Source organism: Carassius auratus, chromosome 11 (genome assembly GCF_003368295.1).
Source record: "Carassius auratus strain Wakin chromosome 11, ASM336829v1, whole genome shotgun sequence".
In the NCBI taxonomy this organism is placed as follows: domain Eukaryota; kingdom Metazoa; phylum Chordata; class Actinopteri; order Cypriniformes; family Cyprinidae; genus Carassius; species Carassius auratus.
In genome coordinates this window covers 9722060-9743316 of record NC_039253.1, presented here as the reverse complement: position 1 = coordinate 9743316, position 21257 = coordinate 9722060, and the positions used below count along the sequence as shown (strand labels likewise).

Sequence of the window (21257 nt, the reverse complement as noted above, 5' to 3'; positions counted from 1 at the left end):
TATCAATCCCCGGGCTCGTGGATGAGAGGCTCGCGCGAGACACGGCGCATGCGCACTCGCACTTTGTGCCATATTGGAATGAGGTCGTGAACGACTAGGCGGAAAAAGACACGGCATCTAAAACCGACTTGAAAAACTCCCCACTGGTAAGAAACGAAACGCATTCCCAAATATTTACGTATTTTACCCTTTGCCCTAATCGACCTTGGCTTTAATGAGCGATTTTGCTTTGCCTGCATCTTTTTTCCCGTCTCCAAAAAAAAGGTGACTTGTGCTCGCTCGTATGAGTGCCTGGCTCTATTGCTTAAGCTATGACGTTTCAGTAACTTGACTTGGTTACAGGCGTTTCTAGCATGTGCACGAAATCAGCCGCACTCTCATCAACAAAAAAAGCCTCGCCAAACAGCGCCGAGAAAATTTTTCGTGTTTAATAATGTTGAATTGCGCGATGTGTCTCTCGGAATGAAAGTTGCCTGATCGGCGTGAATGTATTAAATGCTATTATCCAGTCATATGTAGCTAGCCGAACACACCAGCGAACTATCATCATCCATCGTTGGGCGATTTCTATGAATTGCATTCACTAAATGATTCAAATTATACAACAGTTATCGGTTCTATTTATCGCTACCTTCTTAATGGCGTGTATTTGGCCAGTGGTTATACATAACAATGGTGCGTTATTGTGATTGTAGGATATCGTGTTGTTTTGTGGGGGTTTAGTGATGTTCATGTTAAAAAGGCAAAGTTTAATGGTGAGCTTCCTCAAGCGCTTTCAGAAATTGATGACAGTTTCATTCTCTGGCCGTGTTACATAAGATAAGTTGTGTTATAAGTCACCATCACTCCATTGTGAAGAACTCGCGCTCCCGTTTGGCTTCGTTCGGTCATAAAAACACAGGAAAACATTGTTTCGCATGTCGTTTTCACTATTAGATATTCAAAAAAAAAATTTAAAAGGGGGTATTTGACTTTTGAACTTATAATTTGTCTAAACAAGAATAATATTATTGTTATGAAAGTCCTCTCATTCTTCACAACAGTGTGTAAGAAGAACTCGCCAGAATGTCTCTGGACGCGTTTGTGCACGTGATAACGGTCACTGCGTCATTTGTCCTGTTCTTCCTCTCGTAATTCGCTTGTGATTGTGTGTACCTTGATCAATGGAGGGAAGTTGTCTTTAGTTTGAAGTGATGAAGCGGCAGAGTTTGGCAGGAATGTGCTGAGGGTTCATAGACACACCAGAAATAGATTTCCGCTGGGTCTCCTCGTGCACTACATGCACCATCATCACTGTAGAAGTGGTACGTTTTTGTGTTCGAAATATAAAGAGCATGGCTTCATGTTGATTAATGGATAAAAGAAAGTGGGTTTGCATCAAATTCTCAGGGTTTTCTCTGCACTTGACAAAATTAGGCATCATTGGTATTTTTATTTGCTTTTTAAAATAATGTTCCCCATATGCTTGCCATTTAAAAATAATAATAAAAAAAAATCAAAAGGTAATCAGGAGGAGTGGTTAAGAGACCAAGTTTAATTACCACAGTAAATTCATACTCAAAATTGTTTATAACACAAAGAATAACATAATGTGGATTAGTCTTCTTTCCACATGATGTTATTTAACAGGTTTGGGACTAGTAGATTTCTAAACTATTTTGTCACATACAAGAATGAAAATATTATCTATGTTTAGGATGGAGCACAAAAACGCTGAGATACAAACAATGAAAACAAAGACTTCCTTTTCACTTAAAAAAATCACCATGGCAACCATAGTTTCTGCCCATTTCCCATAGTTACTACATCATCCCTAGTTCTCCTTTAACCAGACTACTGTAACAATGAAAATGTAGTTTACTTTAAATAGATAAATATGTAATTGTATATAAAAAAAAGAGACATTGCTAATTTATTTGCCTTTTCAAATTCATAATTCCCATTTGTTTGACATTTTGAATGAAAATGTTTAAAATGCGACGGTTACAGTATAGTAATAATGAATTTAAAAAAGGAATTAGAATTTCCACAGTTAATTCATGGCACAAAATTAGTGTAAGTGCTTTTTGTACTTGACATTATTTTACATTGTTTAGAGACAGATATTATATCAACCTTTAAGATGCATTAAAACAAAAATACTTCCAAGTGTTTTAGAGTTGCAGACATTGAGTCAAAGTGTTACACTGTCCACCATCTCTGTATATTTTCTTTCTGATTTAAAAATAAATAAAATTCACTATGGTAGTACCAACAACTTTCTGCCAAAGTACTGTACAGTTTCTACAATATGTGCAGTTTATTTATTTTATGCCCAAACAGGCTTATACAAGCTCCCACAGTTGTTGTAGTAACACTAAATTATTATTGTTGTTTTTTTTTTGTTTTTTTTTGCGGAAACCAGGGTTTTTCTTTTTATTTTTAAGGGTAATTTCTTCACATAATGCTTTAGAGTTCAGTTGATCTTCATACTGAGGGACAGCAAAATGGCTTTTTAAACAGCCCTTGCTGCTCTTTTCAATCACTATTGGAGACCACCATGACCCCCAGTACATTGTGTCCGTGGCCTGGGCTGTGCTCCGGGGCTCTGGGACAGTGCTGGTGTTGAGGGGGGTGGACTGAAAGAGTTGATCCCAGCAGAGCATGAGGGTCGTGGCCCGCCAACGGCTGTCAGGGAGAATGTCTGACTCTCTTTAATAGAGATGTCAACCTTCACAAAGACAGCTTGACAGCTCTGGATGAATAGACAGAGTTAATGCAACTTTGGTAACCATTTTCTTTCTTTTTGCATTTCTGAGAGTGACATTTCAGATTGCATGTTGAGCTTGAAACAGAACTTTCAGAGTTTCTACTTAAATGGTCATTTTGGGTTCCCTTTGTCCATAAATGTTGCATTATTAGAGTCTTAGCTGTTTAGGCAATATTATATCTACCCAAATTTTTCATTTTGCAAAGCTATATTGGGTTTGTGGTTCATTTTTGCTTCGTGAAGGTGATGTGGGGAATCTGAGTGACAGAAGTGGCTTTTTTCTAAGGATTCCTCCTCCCACTTACTTAAATGAACTAGTCTGTGTGAAATGTGGCTTGTGCAAGTCTCCTCATGTTTCTGCATTCTCTCTCACACACATGCAAATACTTTTACAGAATTTCTTTATATGAATTGTTATTCTAATATCATAATTAATCTCTCTTTGTTTCAGTGTTTGTTTTTCTCTCATCTGTTGTTTTTTTCCCCTTCATTATTATTCATGTAGAAACGGTTTGATTGTCCTCCGGGGGTTCAGACATGAGCCTTGAGGCGCTGGAGTCTGGTAAGCTATTTAGTTTCTTTTCTTCTGCACTGTTGCTAAATAATTTGAATAAAATCAAAACTATAGTCCAATTTTTTTACCCTGAAAATTATAGTATTGAGAGTTGTATTGCACATATGAAAATATATTGTATTGGCACAGTGTTAGTCCTTGACAGAGAGTGGTGGACATTTCTGTACAGCCTGAGCACCTGCCTATTATCACCATATATATAGATATATCTCTATATCAGCACTCACTTTCACGCTCTGTTGATATGGTTTGATGTGAGGTGATGAGGCTGTGTGTGTGGACTGAGCTGAATGAACTCTGCAGTGTTTAAGTTATTGGTTGTTCAATTTTTCAGATGCAGACTCTGGTCAAGATGTGTCAGAGTATAACTGGGATGACTACCTGGAGGAAACCGGAGCACTTTCTGTTCCTCATCATGCGTTTAAACACGTGAGTAAACCGGGCCAGCCTGTGTTTGTGCTACACCACTATAATGAATCCCTAGAATCTAAAGAAAATACTTTTTTTTTTTTTTACCAAGCTGAAAGCTTTTAATCAAATTCGGATGTGACAAAAACATGTTTTTCTATTACACTGATGCAAGCAGCTAAAGTAGATTTTTATTCATTTGAAAGAAACTTTTATCCATGACCTTGCAATTGCTGCAGGAGCTATGTGAGCTACCTAAATGATTCATAGATGAACTGCTCTTTTGAGCTGGATCTTTTAAAGAATTAGGTTTGAATCCACCAATACCCAACTTTTTGAGGCATTGCGTTCTGTTGCGTCTGATGGCAAAAACAGAAATGTAGAGAGAGTGCACTAGAGCCAGCGTGTAAGAAAACAATCAACATTTAGATTACTCGCTGTGCATTAGTGATGTATTCCTATTCTCATGGGATCTGTAAGACCAATAAGTGACCATTTAGATGTTAAAGAATTTATTTGCTGGGTCAGAAATTAACCTGGGCATGAGACAAGAATATACCACTGACCAAATTCCCCAGGTATACAAAAAAAATGTCCTCTAAGTTGATGATTTTCATCATAGTATATATGCTATAATATTAGTGTTTAGTGTGGATTTTATTGTCTGCAGAGTTCACTGAATGACCTCTAGCTGTCAGATTGTCATAGTCACTGAATGTATTTGAGGTTGATAATATTGGCAACCATTTGTTCACATTAAAATGTATTCCTTTGGAAGTGTTTGACATAAATGGATGGCATGCAGCGTGCTCATATTTTGAAGTCTGTCATTTTTAGTTGCATGAAATAATTAATATGCAAAAACAGCTATAAGTAATGCATTGGTAGATTGTCTGTGCCTCCTGACAGTCCCAGCACAGAAACAGGAAATCAAAAAGTAGCTGAGAGCGCGACTATCTGTATTTGACCAATGGCAGACAAGGAAGTGTTTGTAAAACATGTTGCAAAACAGAAAATATATACATTTCAGTGTTGTTATTGTTAACTAAAACTAAATCTATTAAAATAATTTCAAGTGAATAAATTAAAGCTTAAAATGTAAATAAAATATTAGATGAATTAAGAATGACACAAACACTTGACGAATGTATTCAAAAGAAAAAATAAAACGTATTATATAAAATAAAAAAAGTTAAAGTGTTGATAAATACTTCAGTAGTTTATAAATACTGTGAGACCAAAGTTAGACTCCGTTTACTCACCAGGTGTCACCTGGCCATGTGTCTGCTCTGTCACCTGCTCAGACCAGTGTTTTTTTCTTTGCAGGTGGACCAGGGCCTGGAGACCGGTCTGACTCCAGGTATGAAGCTGGAGGTGTGTGTGCGTACTGAAACAGAAACGGCATACTGGGTGGCCACAATAATCACCACCTGCGGACAGCTGCTGTTGCTACGATATGAGGGTTATCAAGATGACCGGCGTGCCGACTTTTGGTGTGACATCATGACCGCTGACCTGCACCCGATTGGATGGAGCAAGCAGCAGGGTCGACCGATGAGACCTCCAGAGGGTGAGCAGAGACTTAGCAGCTTCACTGTGCTGTCTAATTTATGATGATTAGAACCTAAATGTTTCATTTAGTCACTCACTCAAGAGAACATGACTTTTTAGGTAAAGATGATTTGAATTTAGGCTCTGCAGAGGTTATGCTCTCATTTCAAAGAAGCTTGGTGCGCATCGTCCGTACAGTGCCAAATTAGCATATTTCTTTACATTCTTCAAATGCTGTGTTGCTTGCAGCGCAATGCTAATTCCTGTAGGTGGTTGTTCACAGTCGATTTGTGGGCATATTCAGGAAATGGGGGAGGGGTGTTTGTGTTGGGGCTTTTATTTAGCTTGCAGCTTGCTGATGGGCATGGCCTTTACTCCTCTGAAATTATTAAAAGACCCGTTTTAATACTTAAAGCTTCTTTTATTAATAAAATCCTGCAGTAGAGTGCAGTAGGTACAGACGTGGGGGAGTCCAGATGGTTGCTGGCATTTTGCTTCTGGCTGCCTGTGCCTTATTGACAGCTGTGCTTATAGCCCAAAATACCATGTCAATGGTGAAGCCGTCAGAAGCGCATGGCATAAATCTGTCAGCAGGATATAGATCTGTTATGTCTTTAAAATGCTCTGAATTTGTGCTCAGGTGTCCGTGAGAAGCACCAGGACTGGGAAGCGCTGCTGGAGAAAGCTCTGGCTGAATCGTGCAGTGTACCTGCTAGTCTCCTGGAAGGGGTAAGGGATGTCTCCTATGAATGTAGGAGAAAATGTGTAGAGAGCTGGTCATTATTGCAAAATAAACTGATAGCATGATATATTGAAATTAATATTTCAAGTCAACTAAACGACGTGTTTCCTGCAATCGTTATCTCAGTGTTTTTAGTATGTAAACTCAAACAGATGCAGTATTTATGCAATTTATTATAATAATATATATTTTTTTATTATTATTATTATTACTTTTTTTTTTACATGAATGCTTTCATTTAGCAAGGACACATTAAACTGATTTTCCAGTTTTAAACATTGATAATATAATAAGAAATATTTCTTGAGCACCAAATCGGCATATTACAACGATTTCTGAAGGATCACGCGACCCTGAAGACTGGAGGAATGATGCCTAAATATCAGCTTTTGCCATAACAGAAAAAATAAAATACATAAAAATATTAAAATAGAAAACAGTTCTTTTAATTTTTTTTAGATATATTTCACAATATTTCCGTATCTTACTGTATTTAAGAAATGCTGCCTTGGCAAGTACAAGATATTTCTTTCAAAAACATTAAAACATTGTACCGACCCAAAGTGCTGTTAAACTGTAAAAAGCAAAATATTAAGATTTAAATCATACAAATACTTGGAGGGAAAAAAGCAGGTAGAAAAGACATAATTTTTTTCTTTATTTGAAACTTAATAGCCTCAAACATTATTAAAAAAACATTAATTACAATCATAAATTAATGACCCATTGTTATAGCTTTGGTTTTTACATTTATGTTTGTAGCACAACAATTAAATTTTCACAGATATTGCTAAGATATGACATATTACATTATCTCCATGCATGCAACTTTTGCTTTTGTGTTTGTAGGCTCAGCGTGGCTGTAATCCTATAGATCTGTTAAGTCCGGGTCTTAACGTCGAGCTAGTGGACCGTCAGGATGCTGAGGTGGTCTGGTCTGCAGTGATCGAGGAGAACATAGCCGGTCGCTTGCGTCTACGATACGCCGGCACAGACGGGCTCCCTGACACCAAATCTATCACATGGGTCTTCTACCTGGACCCCCTGCTTCATTTGCCAGGCTGGGCACAGGAGCACAGCTGCACCCTTAGACCACCAGGGGGTGAGGGATTTATCATTTCTAAAGATCTTTGTTATATGTATCTTGAAATATCGGAAATGAAATTAAAAGTAGTGCTGTCGAACCATTAATCGCGATTAATTGCATCCAAAATAAAAGTTTTTGTTTACATATTATATGTAATCTGTACATGTTATATAATATGTGTACGGTCTACATTTATTATGTATGTAGATACTGTATATATAAATGTATATATGTATATATAAATACACATACAGTATATATTTTGAAAATATTTACATGTATATATTTATATTCATGTCATTTATATTATATGTTATATATTTAAAATATAAAAAAAAATCTTAAACATACACATGCATGTATGTGTGTATATACAGTATATATATATATATATATATATATATATATATATATATATATATATATTAGGGGTGTAACGATACGCGTATTCGTATTGAACCGTTCGGTACGACGCTTTCGGTTCGGTACGCGGTACGCATTATGTATACCGAACGGTTCGTTGGACTAATTAATTATATTTGAAAAAAAAAAAAAAAAAAAAAAAAAAAGAGAGAAATATAATGATATGCGTTCAACAAGGTAGCCCAATAACCCAAACGACGTAACAGGCAACGCCCCTGACACTCCCGAAGAAGAAAAAAAACACCAACTTATATGTTTATGTTAGGGTACTACTCAGTCAGGCGCTCGCTCACTCAGTACGCGCTGAAGGCTCGTTGCAAAATGGCCAATGCGTTTAACAGACCAGAAAAAGAAGATCCTCCAGTAACCAACAGGTCTGGTGTTTGGGTGCACTTTGGATTCCCTTTAAGCTATAATGGTGATGGCAAGAGTGGTGGATAAAAAAACAACGGTATGTCGCATCTGCAACATGACAGGGTACACCAGCTAAGCAACAATGACGTGCTCTCTCCATGAGACGCGGAAATTTCAGCGAAGGATAAATGGATTTGCAGCTCTAAAAATCGCTTGCAGTAGCTCTGCTACTAAATTTATTTCAAAATTGCAATCCATATACAACTATGATCAGCTGTTCCTTCATCTTGGCTCAGTTTTCAACGTTGTTACGGGAAAGGATGAAGCTGATTGGTTGGTTCTTGTCACATGACCCGCGGTGCGCTTGCGGCATTCTGAAAAGTTGAGATGTTTTTACATTTTGCTGTATCTAAAACGTACCGAACCGAACCGAACCGAACCGTGACAGCAGTGTATTGTATCGAACCGAACCGTGAATTTTGTGAACCGTTACACCCCTAATATATATATATATATATATATATATATATATATATATATATGTATATATGTGTGTGTGTGTGTGTGTGTGTGTGTCAATTAATTGTTTGACAGCACTACTTAAAAGTCCTTAGCATATTACATTTAAAAAATAATTAGGATGAACTACACAGCATATGATTTTGTTACTAGCATGGCCAGTTTTCATGTTTATGTGCTCAATGCTGAACCAAATCAAGCACTAGCTAGCTTCTGAAAAATGTAAGTGGTCAGAGCAGCTAAAACCATGGAAACAGAAGCAGAAACTGGAAATAAATGTGAATGTTTAGGGTTGTTGATGCTGCATGTTGCTGTGGCTAGATGATTGAATGAACAGACCAACAGGATTCACAGTAGATTCTTCCTGACCTATTAATGTGCAAATCAACTTAACCGTTCCATGCTGGAAGTTTAGATCGTGCACAAAAAGGCAGGTGGCCCGTATTGTGCTCCTAAGCGCTACTAAAGAACTTTTACCCTAGGAGACCCACATATTACAGTTCAGCTAATCAATAGCAGGGATTGGTGGATGGGGGAAGGGTTTACAGGGGCTTAGAACAGAGTCCACTAGCTTTTAGAAGATAAACACATGTGATGTGGTCAGCAGGGAGGTGATCGTGTCTTTGTGTATGTTTGTTTGTAGCTCTGCTTGCGCTGCGCACTGAAGCTGAATGGGAGGAGGTTAAGAAGACCGTCTCCTCACAGGTTCAGGACTCCAGCATCAACGAGGAGTTTTACAGGGTCAGTAAAGGCTGATTAACTACTAGTGTTTAGTAGAACTTGACTTTGACCCCAAGGTTGCTTGTTTTAACCCTGTTGGTGCGCTCCATAAACTGGAGAGTTATGGAGATCCACTGTGACCTTTGTGACCTTGAGCAAAGCGCTTAATTGCAGGTTGCACTAAGGTCATCCATGTAGGAAACGAACTAGAGGTTATCTTGGATGGAGCCATTTTTGGGAGCCGATTACACAGAACACGTTTTTGCGTTCCACTGCAGATCTTTCTTTGTAAACATGCACTTGATGGATATCTTTGACTCTTGCTGTAGCATCTTTTAGAGCATGTGCACATGAACACTGCGTCAAGTTAAATGAAGCTCAACTTGAAAAAAAAAAAAAAAACACATCTCTTGAAACTTTTTCCCATTCTAATGCCTTGTGTTGCCCCAAAAAAAGGCATTCTGTGTGAAATATCCCTTAAAGGGATAGTTCCCCCAAAAATGAAAGTTTGATGTTTATCTGCTTACCCCCAGGGCATCCAAGATGTAGGTGACTTTGTTCTACAGTAGAACACAAACATTTTTGATTTTTAACTCGATTTTGTAGTATTTAAGTCGTATAATGTCAGTGGATGGGAATCATGGCTTTGTGAGTCATAAAACATACACAAACAAAACCAAATTAAACCCTGTGGCTTGTGACGATACATCGATGTGTAAAGACACAAAACTATCGGTCTGTGCAAGAAACTGAACAGTATTTATATTGCTTTTTACCTCAGTGTCTCAACTCAATATTTAATAATTAATCCCCATAATTTGAATTTAAGTTTTAGGGCCAGATTTACTAAACAGGGCAAATTAGCATTAGAGAGCATATCTATAAATGCACAGATGGTAGGGAAAAATTCTGTGTGATTTACTGACAATGTGCACATTGAAGAACACAGATGCAACCAGATAATTTGCATAATGGCTAGCATAATCTAGCAAGAGCAGTGCAAATTAGCACTTGCTTTAAGACATGTTTTTTGGGGGGCATTAAAAATAGCAGTAATTTAACAAGTGCAAACGTTAATCACATTACGTGATTTCTTTTAAATACTCTACTCTCATAAATTTTGCATCTGAAAGGGAAACTCCTACAAATGGATATCCAATAAGATCGGGCGCAAAAAAATAAGTGTCCACACCTTTTCAGCGCTAATTCTTCACTTCGCTTTTTTAGTAAATCCTTACAGTACTTTTTAACACCAAAAGACGGTTTGTGCTGACACAAGCTGTAAGTAAATATGGCTATATGGCTAAATATGGCATAATAGTATGCATATATATGCATATGTGTGTTTTTTTTGTTTTTTTTTGTCTGTGTATATTGTGGTGTGTGAAACAATGACAATACTTATTCTGCTTGTTTTTAAATGATTCAGTCATATTCAGACTATAAACCTGTTTCTGTATTCAGGACAGATCAGCCATCAATCCACACTGCTTTACTGAAGGGATGAAGCTGGAAGCTGTGGACCCAGCAGCTCCCTTCACCATCAGTCCAGCCACTGTGAAGAAGGTATCGGGATGGACCCTAAAGTTATCACCGCCACAATTTGTGTAAACTGTTGGAGTTTGGACCTGTTACACTAATACTGTGCTATTACATATAGCTTTGTAATAAACAAATGCAGGGCTAAATTGGGGTTATAAAGCAGAAATGACCTCTATTTTTCAGTTAGTATTCTGTCAAACACAACCTTTGCCTGTTATTAATGATGCTGGCTTAAACAGGCCTTCAGAAGGTTCAAGAGAATTAGTCTCCTCAATATTACCACACATGAAGGTCAGACATTTCACACTGAAGGATGAGTGTTTTCCATAAACATGGTGTATTCCTGATAACTGAGTTTAGGATGGACATTTAAACTAGTTGTAGAGCTGTGTCCTTCTTCTTAGCTCTGTGTGCTCTATTCATTTACGTGTTTGTCTGTGTGTGACAGGTGTTTAATGACCATTTCTTTCTGGTGCAAATGGATGATATGAGAAATGAGGCACAGAAAGAGGGAGGAGGACGCTCTTTCCTATGTCACAGAGACAGTCCAGGAATCTTCCCTACACAGTGGACCCTGAAGAACGGAGTCAAGCTCAGCCCTCCTCCAGGTCCTTACATTTAGCCTGCTTTTAATTGTCATATACAGTAAGGAAAGTGAAATAACACAAATGTCTAACAATTTATTCAATAAGGACCTAACAGAAAGGAGGTCCACCCTTTTCTTTCAGAACAGCTTCTTTTCTTGGAATGCTGTCTTACAAGTCCTAAACTGTCTTTAAGGGAAAGTTGCATTTTTTTTTCTCGAGCAGGAAAAGTTTGCCTAAAATATCTGGCGATTGAATATGCCACCAAGCATTTCACTTCATCCTGCTGTCCATGAAACATTTGTTTTTTGGTAATGTGCATTCATGAGCGAGCAGAGTCTTTACTGTAGGATGCTCTTTGTCCTGAAAAATGGCTTCATTCGTTGGCAGTTATACTGCCCAGCAGAGCAGTCATTAGACCTAATGGCTGGTGTGGGATGACTGGACATGCCATTATTTAATTCAATTCAATTCAAGTATATTTGTATAGCGCTTTTCGTTCCAAAGCAACTTTACAGAAAATTACGCTTCTACAATATTTAGTAGTAGCTTATCAGTGGTGACTCAGTTAATGTACATATGGCTGAAATGTACGGAAAAATTAATTAGAGATGTAATCAAACAAACAATGAACACTATTAACAGCACTTGGTATATAATGCAATTAAACTTATAGCAACGTTTGGTAGTTCTGTATGTTATGTTAGGGTTGGCATCATCTCTTCTCAGGTGTTCTGGATCCAGACTGGAGCTTGTGTAAATCCTAGTTACAAGCAAAATCTATTTGTTTAACCCAAGATAAACAAAAGAGATGTGTTTTTAATCTAGATTTAAACCGAGAGTGTGTCTGAACCCCAAACAGTATCAGGAAGGCTATTTCAGAGTTTGGGAGTCAAATGCAAAAAAGCTCTACCTCCTTGCTCTCCTAGGAACTACCAAAAGTCCAGCTTTTTGTGACCTTAGGGAGCATGAGGAATTGTAGCCTGGTAGAAGGATAGTTAGGTACGCAGGAGCTAAACCATTAAAGGCCTTATAGATAAGTAATAATATTTTGTAACTGATATGAAACTTAATACATAGCCAGTGCACAGACTGTACAATTTGGGTAATATGATCATATTTTCTTGACTTGGTAAGGACCTGTAGCTTGTTTATTGAAGATGCAGTACAACCACCTAGAAGTGCATTACAATAGTCCAGTCTAGAGGTCATGAATGCATGAACAAGCTTTTCTGCATCAGAAACAGGTAACATGTTTTGTAGCTTGGCAGTGTTTCTAAGATGGAAGAATGCTGTTTTTTTTATATGTGAAATATGATTGTCAGAAGACAAGTTGCTGTTTAAAATAACACCCAGATTTTTGACTGTATTTTTGACACCAGGTTATTTTGATATACTGTGGTCTTAGTTTGGGAGACATTATTTGACCTCTTTGGACCTTTGTTGATGTGATCATTCACATATCAATGTGATTACTGTCAGATCTCTTTTACGCCTCACATGCTGCTAATTGCCAATCAACATATTGATTAATTCATCATTTCAGTTGCCATTGGGGCTCTGTTTGTGATTTACTTCAAAGTTAAATCTTGTTTCATCTAATGTTGTCAGTTCTTTTCTAATCTGTATGTATATTAGGTAATGAGTCATGGAGTTGACAGTGTCTCAGGTGCACTTGTTGACCTGTGTGTGTGTGTGTGTGTGTGTGTGTGTGTGTGTGTGTGTGTGTGTAGGGTTCCAAGGTCAGGACTTTGACTGGGCAGACTATCTAAAGCAGTGTGAAGCTGAAGCAGCCCCTCAGCAATGCTTTCCTCCTGTGAGTTTCTTATTCTGCATATTTGGGGCAAAGGCATTATAAAAATACATTAAACACATTACAGATGCATTAAAAATGCAAATGTTACATAAATTATATACCTCAATATACCTCATATTGTGCACGTTTTACATTTACAACTCATTTTAATAATAAAAAAACCTTATGAAGTACTTTGATATAGTTAATTTAAGAAATTATCATACCATTTGACAAAAAAAATTCTCAGTAAATTGTGACTTAATATATAAATATATTTTTTGTGTGTGTATATATATATATATATATATGACTCATGTAAGTATGTATATATATAGATACATATAGATATATATACATAGAATGCTCAAAATATATTATAGCATTGAAAATGTAATGTCATTTTTGATCAATTTAATGCATTTTAATAAATTATTTTAAGTAATTATTTATTCCAAACGATTATAATTTATTGCAAGACTTTGACTTGCTTTTTCAATTTCCTTGTAGGACCCTTCTGATCAGTGCATTAAAGAGTCCATGATGCTGGAGGCTGTTAACCCACTCTGCCCTGAAAACATTCACGTAGCAACTGTTACCAAGGTCAAAGGTCAACACATGTGGATTCGTTTGGAAGGTGTGGTGTCAACACTCATTTTTTTTTTTTTTTAGCATGGCAGCTCTGAATGACCAAAAATAATTATGCAGTGTCGTCTTGAACTGGATTGAGAGGAAACTAATAAAAAAAAAGCAGAGACCCTGATTAAAAATAGCAAGACCACTAATGGGCTAAAATAAGACTGGGTTTAACCCTTTATGTACACAAAAGGTCAGTAGGCTGATAACTGGTCAGTAGGCTGATTTATCTCTCCCTCTCGCTCTTTGTTCAGGTCTGAAGCAAGCCATCCCAGAGATCATAGTTCATACAGACTCCATGGATATTTTTCCAGTGAGCTGGTGTGAGACCAATGGCTATCCTCTTCTACACCCCCGCAAGCCCAGAGGTCAGTTTTAGGAATTAAAGTCCAGCTAAAGATATACTGAAGTATATTTGGTTGTGCTAAAGTGGAACTATTGCAAATATAACTCAGGTACACTCTAAATATCTTGGATTTAAAGGTCGATATTATTCAGATCATAGTCCTCATCAGTACTAATATTAAAACACATTGGCTAAATATTAAGAAATGTGCATTGTGCAAACGTAGTACTCCAAATAAAGTTAAATTATAATTTTTATATCAGTAAGTCTCAAGCTATATGTCAGTAAATGTTAACAGATTGTATCCATTAAACATATATTTAAAATATATAACTAGGGTTGGCTTTTTAAGAGACATAAATTCATATTTTATGTGTTCTTTGCAGTGGAGAAACAGAGAAAGGTTGCAGTTGTTCAGCCAGAGAAACAGTAAGAAAGACACACAAGTGTTTGAAATTAATCACTTTTTAAAAAAGTACTTTTGATTATGGAAAAACACTCATTTATCTCTTTCATCACAGCCGGGTACCATCCAAAGACTCCTCACCTGATACTACCAAACAACAGATTAACAGCAGTCAGGCTGAGATGGGTAACATTTCCTCACATCCTTGTCAGCCATTTACACTCTAATAAAAGCTCAGTGGCTCTCTAACATGGTACTATTTTAATCTTGTCTGTGTCACCAACAGGGCAGGCGAATGGGAAGTACTGTTGCCCCAAGATCTATTTTAACCATCGCTGCTTTTCAGGGCCCTACCTCAATAAGGGGCGTATTGCAGAACTGCCACAGTGTGTGGGACCTGGGAACTGTGTCCTGGTGCTGAAGGAGGTTAGCCATAACACACTGCTAATTTGCAGTATTATTTAAATTAGTTCTTTCTAAATTACAAAATGTAATGAGTAAATGTTGTTCATTGTATTTAAAACCTCCTATTCTGCTGTATAAAACTCGAATAGAAATGTTCAAAAATGTATAATGATGATTTTTACAGGGATCAAATGTGTTCTAAGACATGACACAAAGTGTCTGAGAATAGATAATAACAGGAACATGAATAGCAAATCAGCATATTAGAATTATTTCTGAAGAATCATGTGACACTGAAGACTGGAGTAATGATGCTGAAAATTCAGCTTTGCATTACAGGAATAAATTGCACTCTGATTTATTCAAATAGAAAACGGTTCTAAATTGAACTAATATTTCACAATATTACTGATTTTACTGTATTTGCAACCAAATAAATTCAGCTTTAGTTAGCCTAAGATACTTTTTTTTTTTCGAAAGCATTACAAATTTTTTTTATACATTTATAGTAGTACATAAGAAAAATAATAATCTTAACCACTTTATAGCCCGATGTAAAAATCTGAACAATTATTTCGTAAGATAAAAGCCTATTTGTTTATGGTTTCTATCATATAGATAGGCAGTCACAGTGAATATGTGTTGTTAACTAATGGATCAGTCAGATAACAGATCAATCTTAATTGAAATGTAGAAACATACATTTTCTAAAAGGCTGCTTTGAAACAATATGTGTATGCTTTTATCTGCATTTTGTAATAACTTTAAACATGGCTTAGAAACTGGAGTTGAACTATTCGGTTCTGTTTTGACTGTGTGTTGGTAATGCTGATCTACTGACCTGTGGCCTGTCCAGGTGCTGACACTGCTGATAAATTCTGCCTATAAGCCCAGTCGAGTGCTGAGAGAGCTGCAGCTGGACCAAGAGGGCCGCTGGCAGGGTCATGGAGAGACACTTAAAGCAAAGTGAGTATGGTGCCCTACACATTGAACCCTAAAAAAACATGTCTACAGGGGTACCTGTAAAAGGTTGTTGGAACAAGTTTATAATACATTGGAACAATGTTTATAATAATTAACATAAATCATTTGCTTTCAGCTTTCTGATTAGTTTTTGTGCTTTACAGGTACAAAGGGAAGAGTTACAGAGCGACAGTAGAGATTGTTCGCACTGCAGACCAGGTGGCTGATTTCTGCCGGAAGACCTGCATTAAACTGGAGTGCTGTCCCAACCTGTTCGGCCCACGAATGGTGCTGGAGCGCTGCTCAGAGAACTGCTCTGTGCTCACCAAAACCAAATACAGTGAGCCTCTTTTCTCTATTTGATCAATATCAGTACTAGGGCTGTCACTTTTGAGAAAAATCAAATTCGAACGGATATCGAATATCATGCAATGTATTTGAATATCTACGTGTTTTTCCTGAGACCTGAAGCTTTTCAGTCCCGAGGCGCGATGCCGTTTTGTCCGATGACTGAAGCCTTTTAGTCTGAGGCATGACGCCTTTTCATTTAATGACTGAGGTCTGAGGATGTCCTAAAATGTACACCGTAAGCTAGCTATTATTTGCTGGATTTGGTCATGGGCCTACGTTACAATACGTCTAGAGTGCCCTCCACTGGATAAGATGGCAAAGAATAAAATAAAAAACAAACGGTCTAAACATAGACTATAAAAAATGCGCTGCACATGGCATTTTAAAAACTGGATATTTTATTTAAAGTTAAATTACGGATATTTCACGTCATGTTCGAATGCATATTCGAATATCGAATAAAAAGTGACAGCCTTAATCAGTACATATTGCGGCACAGGATATGCGCTGTGAGACACGTGCTTATTGCTTGATTGTGCTTATATTCGTTGTTATTTTAGTCTTTTATCTCTGCCGTTTGGAATGCAGTAGCCTATGTATTAGATGCATGAAACTCAAGTACTGACAGACTTTCACTTGGGCTTTGTGCTTGTCCTGAAGCTTGTGTCTGCAGTTAAATGCACTTGCTTTTACTTTTATGATACAAAATCGATGTAAAAAATCAGTGATGTTTTCAGAGCAGGCCAAAACATCTGATATGTTGAAATAGAGCTGTGCATTAGTGTGAATGCAGCCTATTAAAGCCGCCACTGTCTATGATCTCATCAGTAATAACCAAATGGCAAAAAAAGAAAAACCCATAACTACTATTATCTGTAAACTTTCGGATACTTAAAACACCAAAAGCACTTAATGAAAGTGTTTTGTTTATCCCTTGTAATTTTATTTTTTATTACTTTTATTACTTTATATTTGCTTGTATGTGTTAAATGCTATATTTACTTAATTCTTAACAATAATTAATCCATTATATATTAATTAATATAGTATTAATTAATTCACATAATTGTTTTAAAAAGTAGCCTGCATATATAATTTATTAAAAATGCACAAACTAAATGCGATATAATCATGATGCATCGTGATATCGAATCAAATCATCGACATGATAATCGTATTCGAATTGAATCGTGAAACCAGTGCCGATTCACACCCCTAGTACATATAGGAGTTACATAGGAAAATCTAATTTAACCCCAAAATCTGATTATTTTATGTTGTATGTGAAAAAAAATGACCTTGATATATTCATCCATGATTTATTTAAGTTGTATGATGTGCCTTCCTTTACTTTCTGTTCAGAATGGCTCTGTAAAACTGACTGTACCTGTTTTATAGCATATTACTATGGGAAGAAAAAGAGCAAGCGTGTGGGCCGACCTCCTGGCGGACACTCTAACTTAGAGGGAGGTGTGAAGAGACGAGGCAGGAGGAGGAAGAGGAGGAAGCAGCTCTTCGTCCACAAAAAGAGACGTTCTTCTGCTTCAGTTGACAACACTCCGGCAGGTTCCCCTCAGGTAACATAAGCAACATGTGACTGCAAAAGTCTGAGATCTCTAGTGAAAATGCTTCTATTTTGCATTTAATATACATTTAAATAGCCAAGATTCTTTAGTCCAACATTTTTGCTTTATTTTTACATCCTAACGCTTTACTTTTAGGTTATCTCAAGGCTTAATTAGACTCTTGAACCCAGATTTTCAGATGTTTGGACCACACTAAATAGAATTCAAATATATTCAGAATAACTGCTCAACAACAACCATCTTCAGAAACCATCTGTTTTAATGTGGTCATTAGAATGTGAAATGCACAATCTGGTGAAACATTTGCACATAGAGTTAATGTCATTGCCATTTAGATTCAGCCCATGAGCAGAATTCAGATGTGTCTATCATCAAAATGAACATCTTGGCCATTATTATAAAATATATGCAAGTTTAACCAGAATGAGCATTAAACTGGATCTACAAATCCACTAATGTCACTGTTTGGTCTTACAGGGCAGTGGTGATGAAGAAGATCTGGATGAGGATGACTCTCTAAGTGAAGACACGGGCTCTGAACTGCAAGACGAGCTGATGGATGACTCTGAATATTCAGAGAAGAAGTCACAGCCCCCCACCCCCTCCCCTTCCCCTCCAGAAACCCCCCGCCCCACACGCAGACGCCGGAAAGCTCGCTCACCATCCTGCTCAGATGATGAAAACAGACCGCCTTCACCCAAGGTAACACTGGGCTTATTAGAAAATAATGTGATATTTAATTTATAACATTTAATAATCATGGGGCTGGGGCCTACTTGGGGTATAAGCACACTTCCAAGAGGTGGTAAAATTGCTAAAAATTATTTAAAATAAGAATAAATATGCTTTAAGCTAAAACAAAGAGACTAAAAATCAAGATGTATGATTACATCATAGTTATTTTTAGTAGTTTCTGTGGAAAAATGGAAAGCAGCTTTTAGCATAAAAACTACAAACATCATAGGGCCCTTTAAATCTAATTTTTGAGAGGCTCTGAAGTGAAAAAGTTTGAGATCTGCTGACTTGCACTATACTTTTAACAATTAGGAATGTAACTCCATAACTAGATTTTGTACTGTTTTGTGTATGATAACACATAATGCAGTCCTGACTGTTATGCTGTCTCTTCTGAAGAGTCCACGTACTGAAGTTCCTCCGAAGCTGTGTCTGGACAGCAGTCCACTGGAATGGAGCGTCACAGATGTTGTTCGTTTTATCAGGACCACTGATTGTGCTCCACTGGCACGCATCTTTATGGATCAAGTAATATACATGCACCTCTAAAATATCCACAGCACCAGTACATGAACATCCAGTCATATTGCCATTTATACCTAGTACTAGTAGTAGTCTTCTGCAAGCACCGGTGATTGGATTTTAAAGCGTCTTCAATTACCTGCAGTAACATATTATAAGTACAGCGCGAACAATTGATTTCATTAAAATGAGAAAACGTATTAGTAAGTCATGGGAACAGTTTACCTAAAATGAGGGAACAAATTAGTGCAACAAATGAATGCGTTGTTGTGAGTATTCTTCATTTGTGGCCAGCTTTGTAGATTTGACTACCATATTTTCCGGACTATAAGTCAGGTGCGACTTATTTAACAAAATTCATTTGACATGAACCGAGGGAAATGAACCAAGAGAAAACATTACCGTCTACAGCCGCGAGAGGGCGCTCTATGCTGCTCAGTGCTCCTGTAGTTTACACTGAAGACATAGAGCGCCCTCTTGCGGTTGTAGATGGTAATGTTTTCTCTTGGTTCTTGGTTCTAAATAAATGCGACTTATAGTCCAGTGAGACTTACATATGTTTTTTTCCTCGTCATGACGTATTTTTGGACTGATGCGACTTATACTTAGGTGCGACTTATAGTCCGAAAAATACGGTAATTTGATTGCAAAAAGTTTTGGGTCCCAATACATTCCATACACTAATTTAAGCTTCATTTCCCTGGCTCACATGCTTATTACTGGTTATTCTCTTTTTCATTTACCTTCCAGGAAATTGACGGTCAAGCGCTGCTTCTGTTGAATCTTCCCACTGTCCAGGAATGTATGGACCTGAAGCTCGGCCCCGCCATCAAGCTGTGCCATCAGATCGAACGAGTCAAGCTAGCATTTTACCAACAGTTTGCCAGCTCAGGTTGACATTCTGCAGAGATGAGCAGGGCATTTGACATTTTAGGTGACGTTCCTAATGTTTGTGATCTTCCTTGTGCTCTATGGATCATAGAACCTTTAAATCACTTAGCGCTTTAGACGCCTGCCGTACCATTAGATACTGCTGGAGGGGTGGTTTTCAACAGGGTGAATCTGGTACTTGTACAGCTGGGCTATCCATGTCAAATTAAGCCTGGACTACTGTTAAGTTTGTTAATTATTTTTTTTTTTTTAAAGATTAGTTCAGCTCAGGGTAAGGTTAGACCTGAGTCAAAGGAACTAGTCCATTCAGTGTCTGCAACGATAAGCAAAGCTCTTGTTTCTGAAACCTTTATTAACTGTAGAGCGGATGACAATGCAATTACCTTAAGCACAAAAAAACAATTGCCCATGTACTGTAAGTGGTATGCAAACGTGTACATACAGAAGCGTGAATGTAAATACTGTAAATAAGCAGATGTTAATTTTAGTGGGACTGATTTAATGCTCCCATTTCGGTTTGGTTTTTCTATAAAAAGCTTGGAAATTACATTGTAACACAACAGTGTAAAAGATGAGGCCATTGTGGTTTCTGTAAATACTACTAATAATTTGCTTATCCTAACGATGCATTATTAAATAAAAGTGCAGAGTAATAAAACACATGATGAAGTGTTATGGTTAAGGCATAAGCACACAAAAAGTTCAGGTTATGTCAGTGACTGTGATAGGGATAATAATCATAATGGCAAATCCAGGGTTTATCAACAACACCAAACTGAAGAGTCTTGTACTCTTACAAATGTGTCTGCTTGTAAACGTAATATTTTTAATATGAAGTAGATTGCAGCATCTGTGTTTAAATGCATATACTGCATTAAATAATTTCAGGGGCCTCTATGATGTAATGGTCTAAATAACTGGTTTGGTTTGGTTTTGCAATTGCAAAGCTATGCCCCGTTTCCAACCAGATAGCATCGTTTGATTTATTATCTATGGATTGTAGTTGAATTGATGATGAGATATGCAACAGTCTCCCTTTTCTTGATTTAGCAGTCCATTTCCCTTGATACTTCTTCTTTAAGTATTTTGTGGAGGAATGGTGAAAGATGGTTTTGAAACCTTGTCTTGCCACATTCTGTTTTGTTCATTTGTTGGTTTTCATCCATTTGATCAAAGTTTGTTGGTTAATAATAATATTGGTTTACTCTTAATTATATGTTGGTGGAAATTGTTATTTAAAAGAAAAATAAAATGAACAGAATCTTGCCTTTTGTTTTTGTTTTTCAGGGGGTGAATTTAAAAGAAAGTGGTTGGGGCTATGATAGCTTTAAAAAAAATGAATGCATTAATTTGTGTACTTAGGATATA

General features: G+C 37.1%; 1 protein-coding gene across 1 annotated transcript; it reads left to right on the top strand.

The window, feature by feature from the left end:
- sfmbt1 (Scm like with four mbt domains 1) lies at window positions 1–21155 on the top strand. Its single transcript, XM_026275326.1, has 21 exons — window positions 1–146; window positions 3255–3311; window positions 3658–3752; window positions 5058–5301; window positions 5923–6011; window positions 6874–7126; window positions 9051–9148; window positions 10592–10693; window positions 11118–11277; window positions 12987–13069; window positions 13559–13685; window positions 13939–14052; window positions 14417–14459; window positions 14552–14622; window positions 14723–14862; window positions 15698–15807; window positions 15969–16144; window positions 17554–17732; window positions 18219–18443; window positions 18876–19004; window positions 19749–21155. Exons 2-21 carry the CDS (start codon window positions 3287–3289, stop codon window positions 19893–19895), a joined length of 2610 nt encoding a protein of 869 aa, XP_026131111.1. The 5' UTR covers window positions 1–146; window positions 3255–3286; the 3' UTR covers window positions 19896–21155.
- Window positions 21156–21257: the final 102 nt, after the last annotated feature.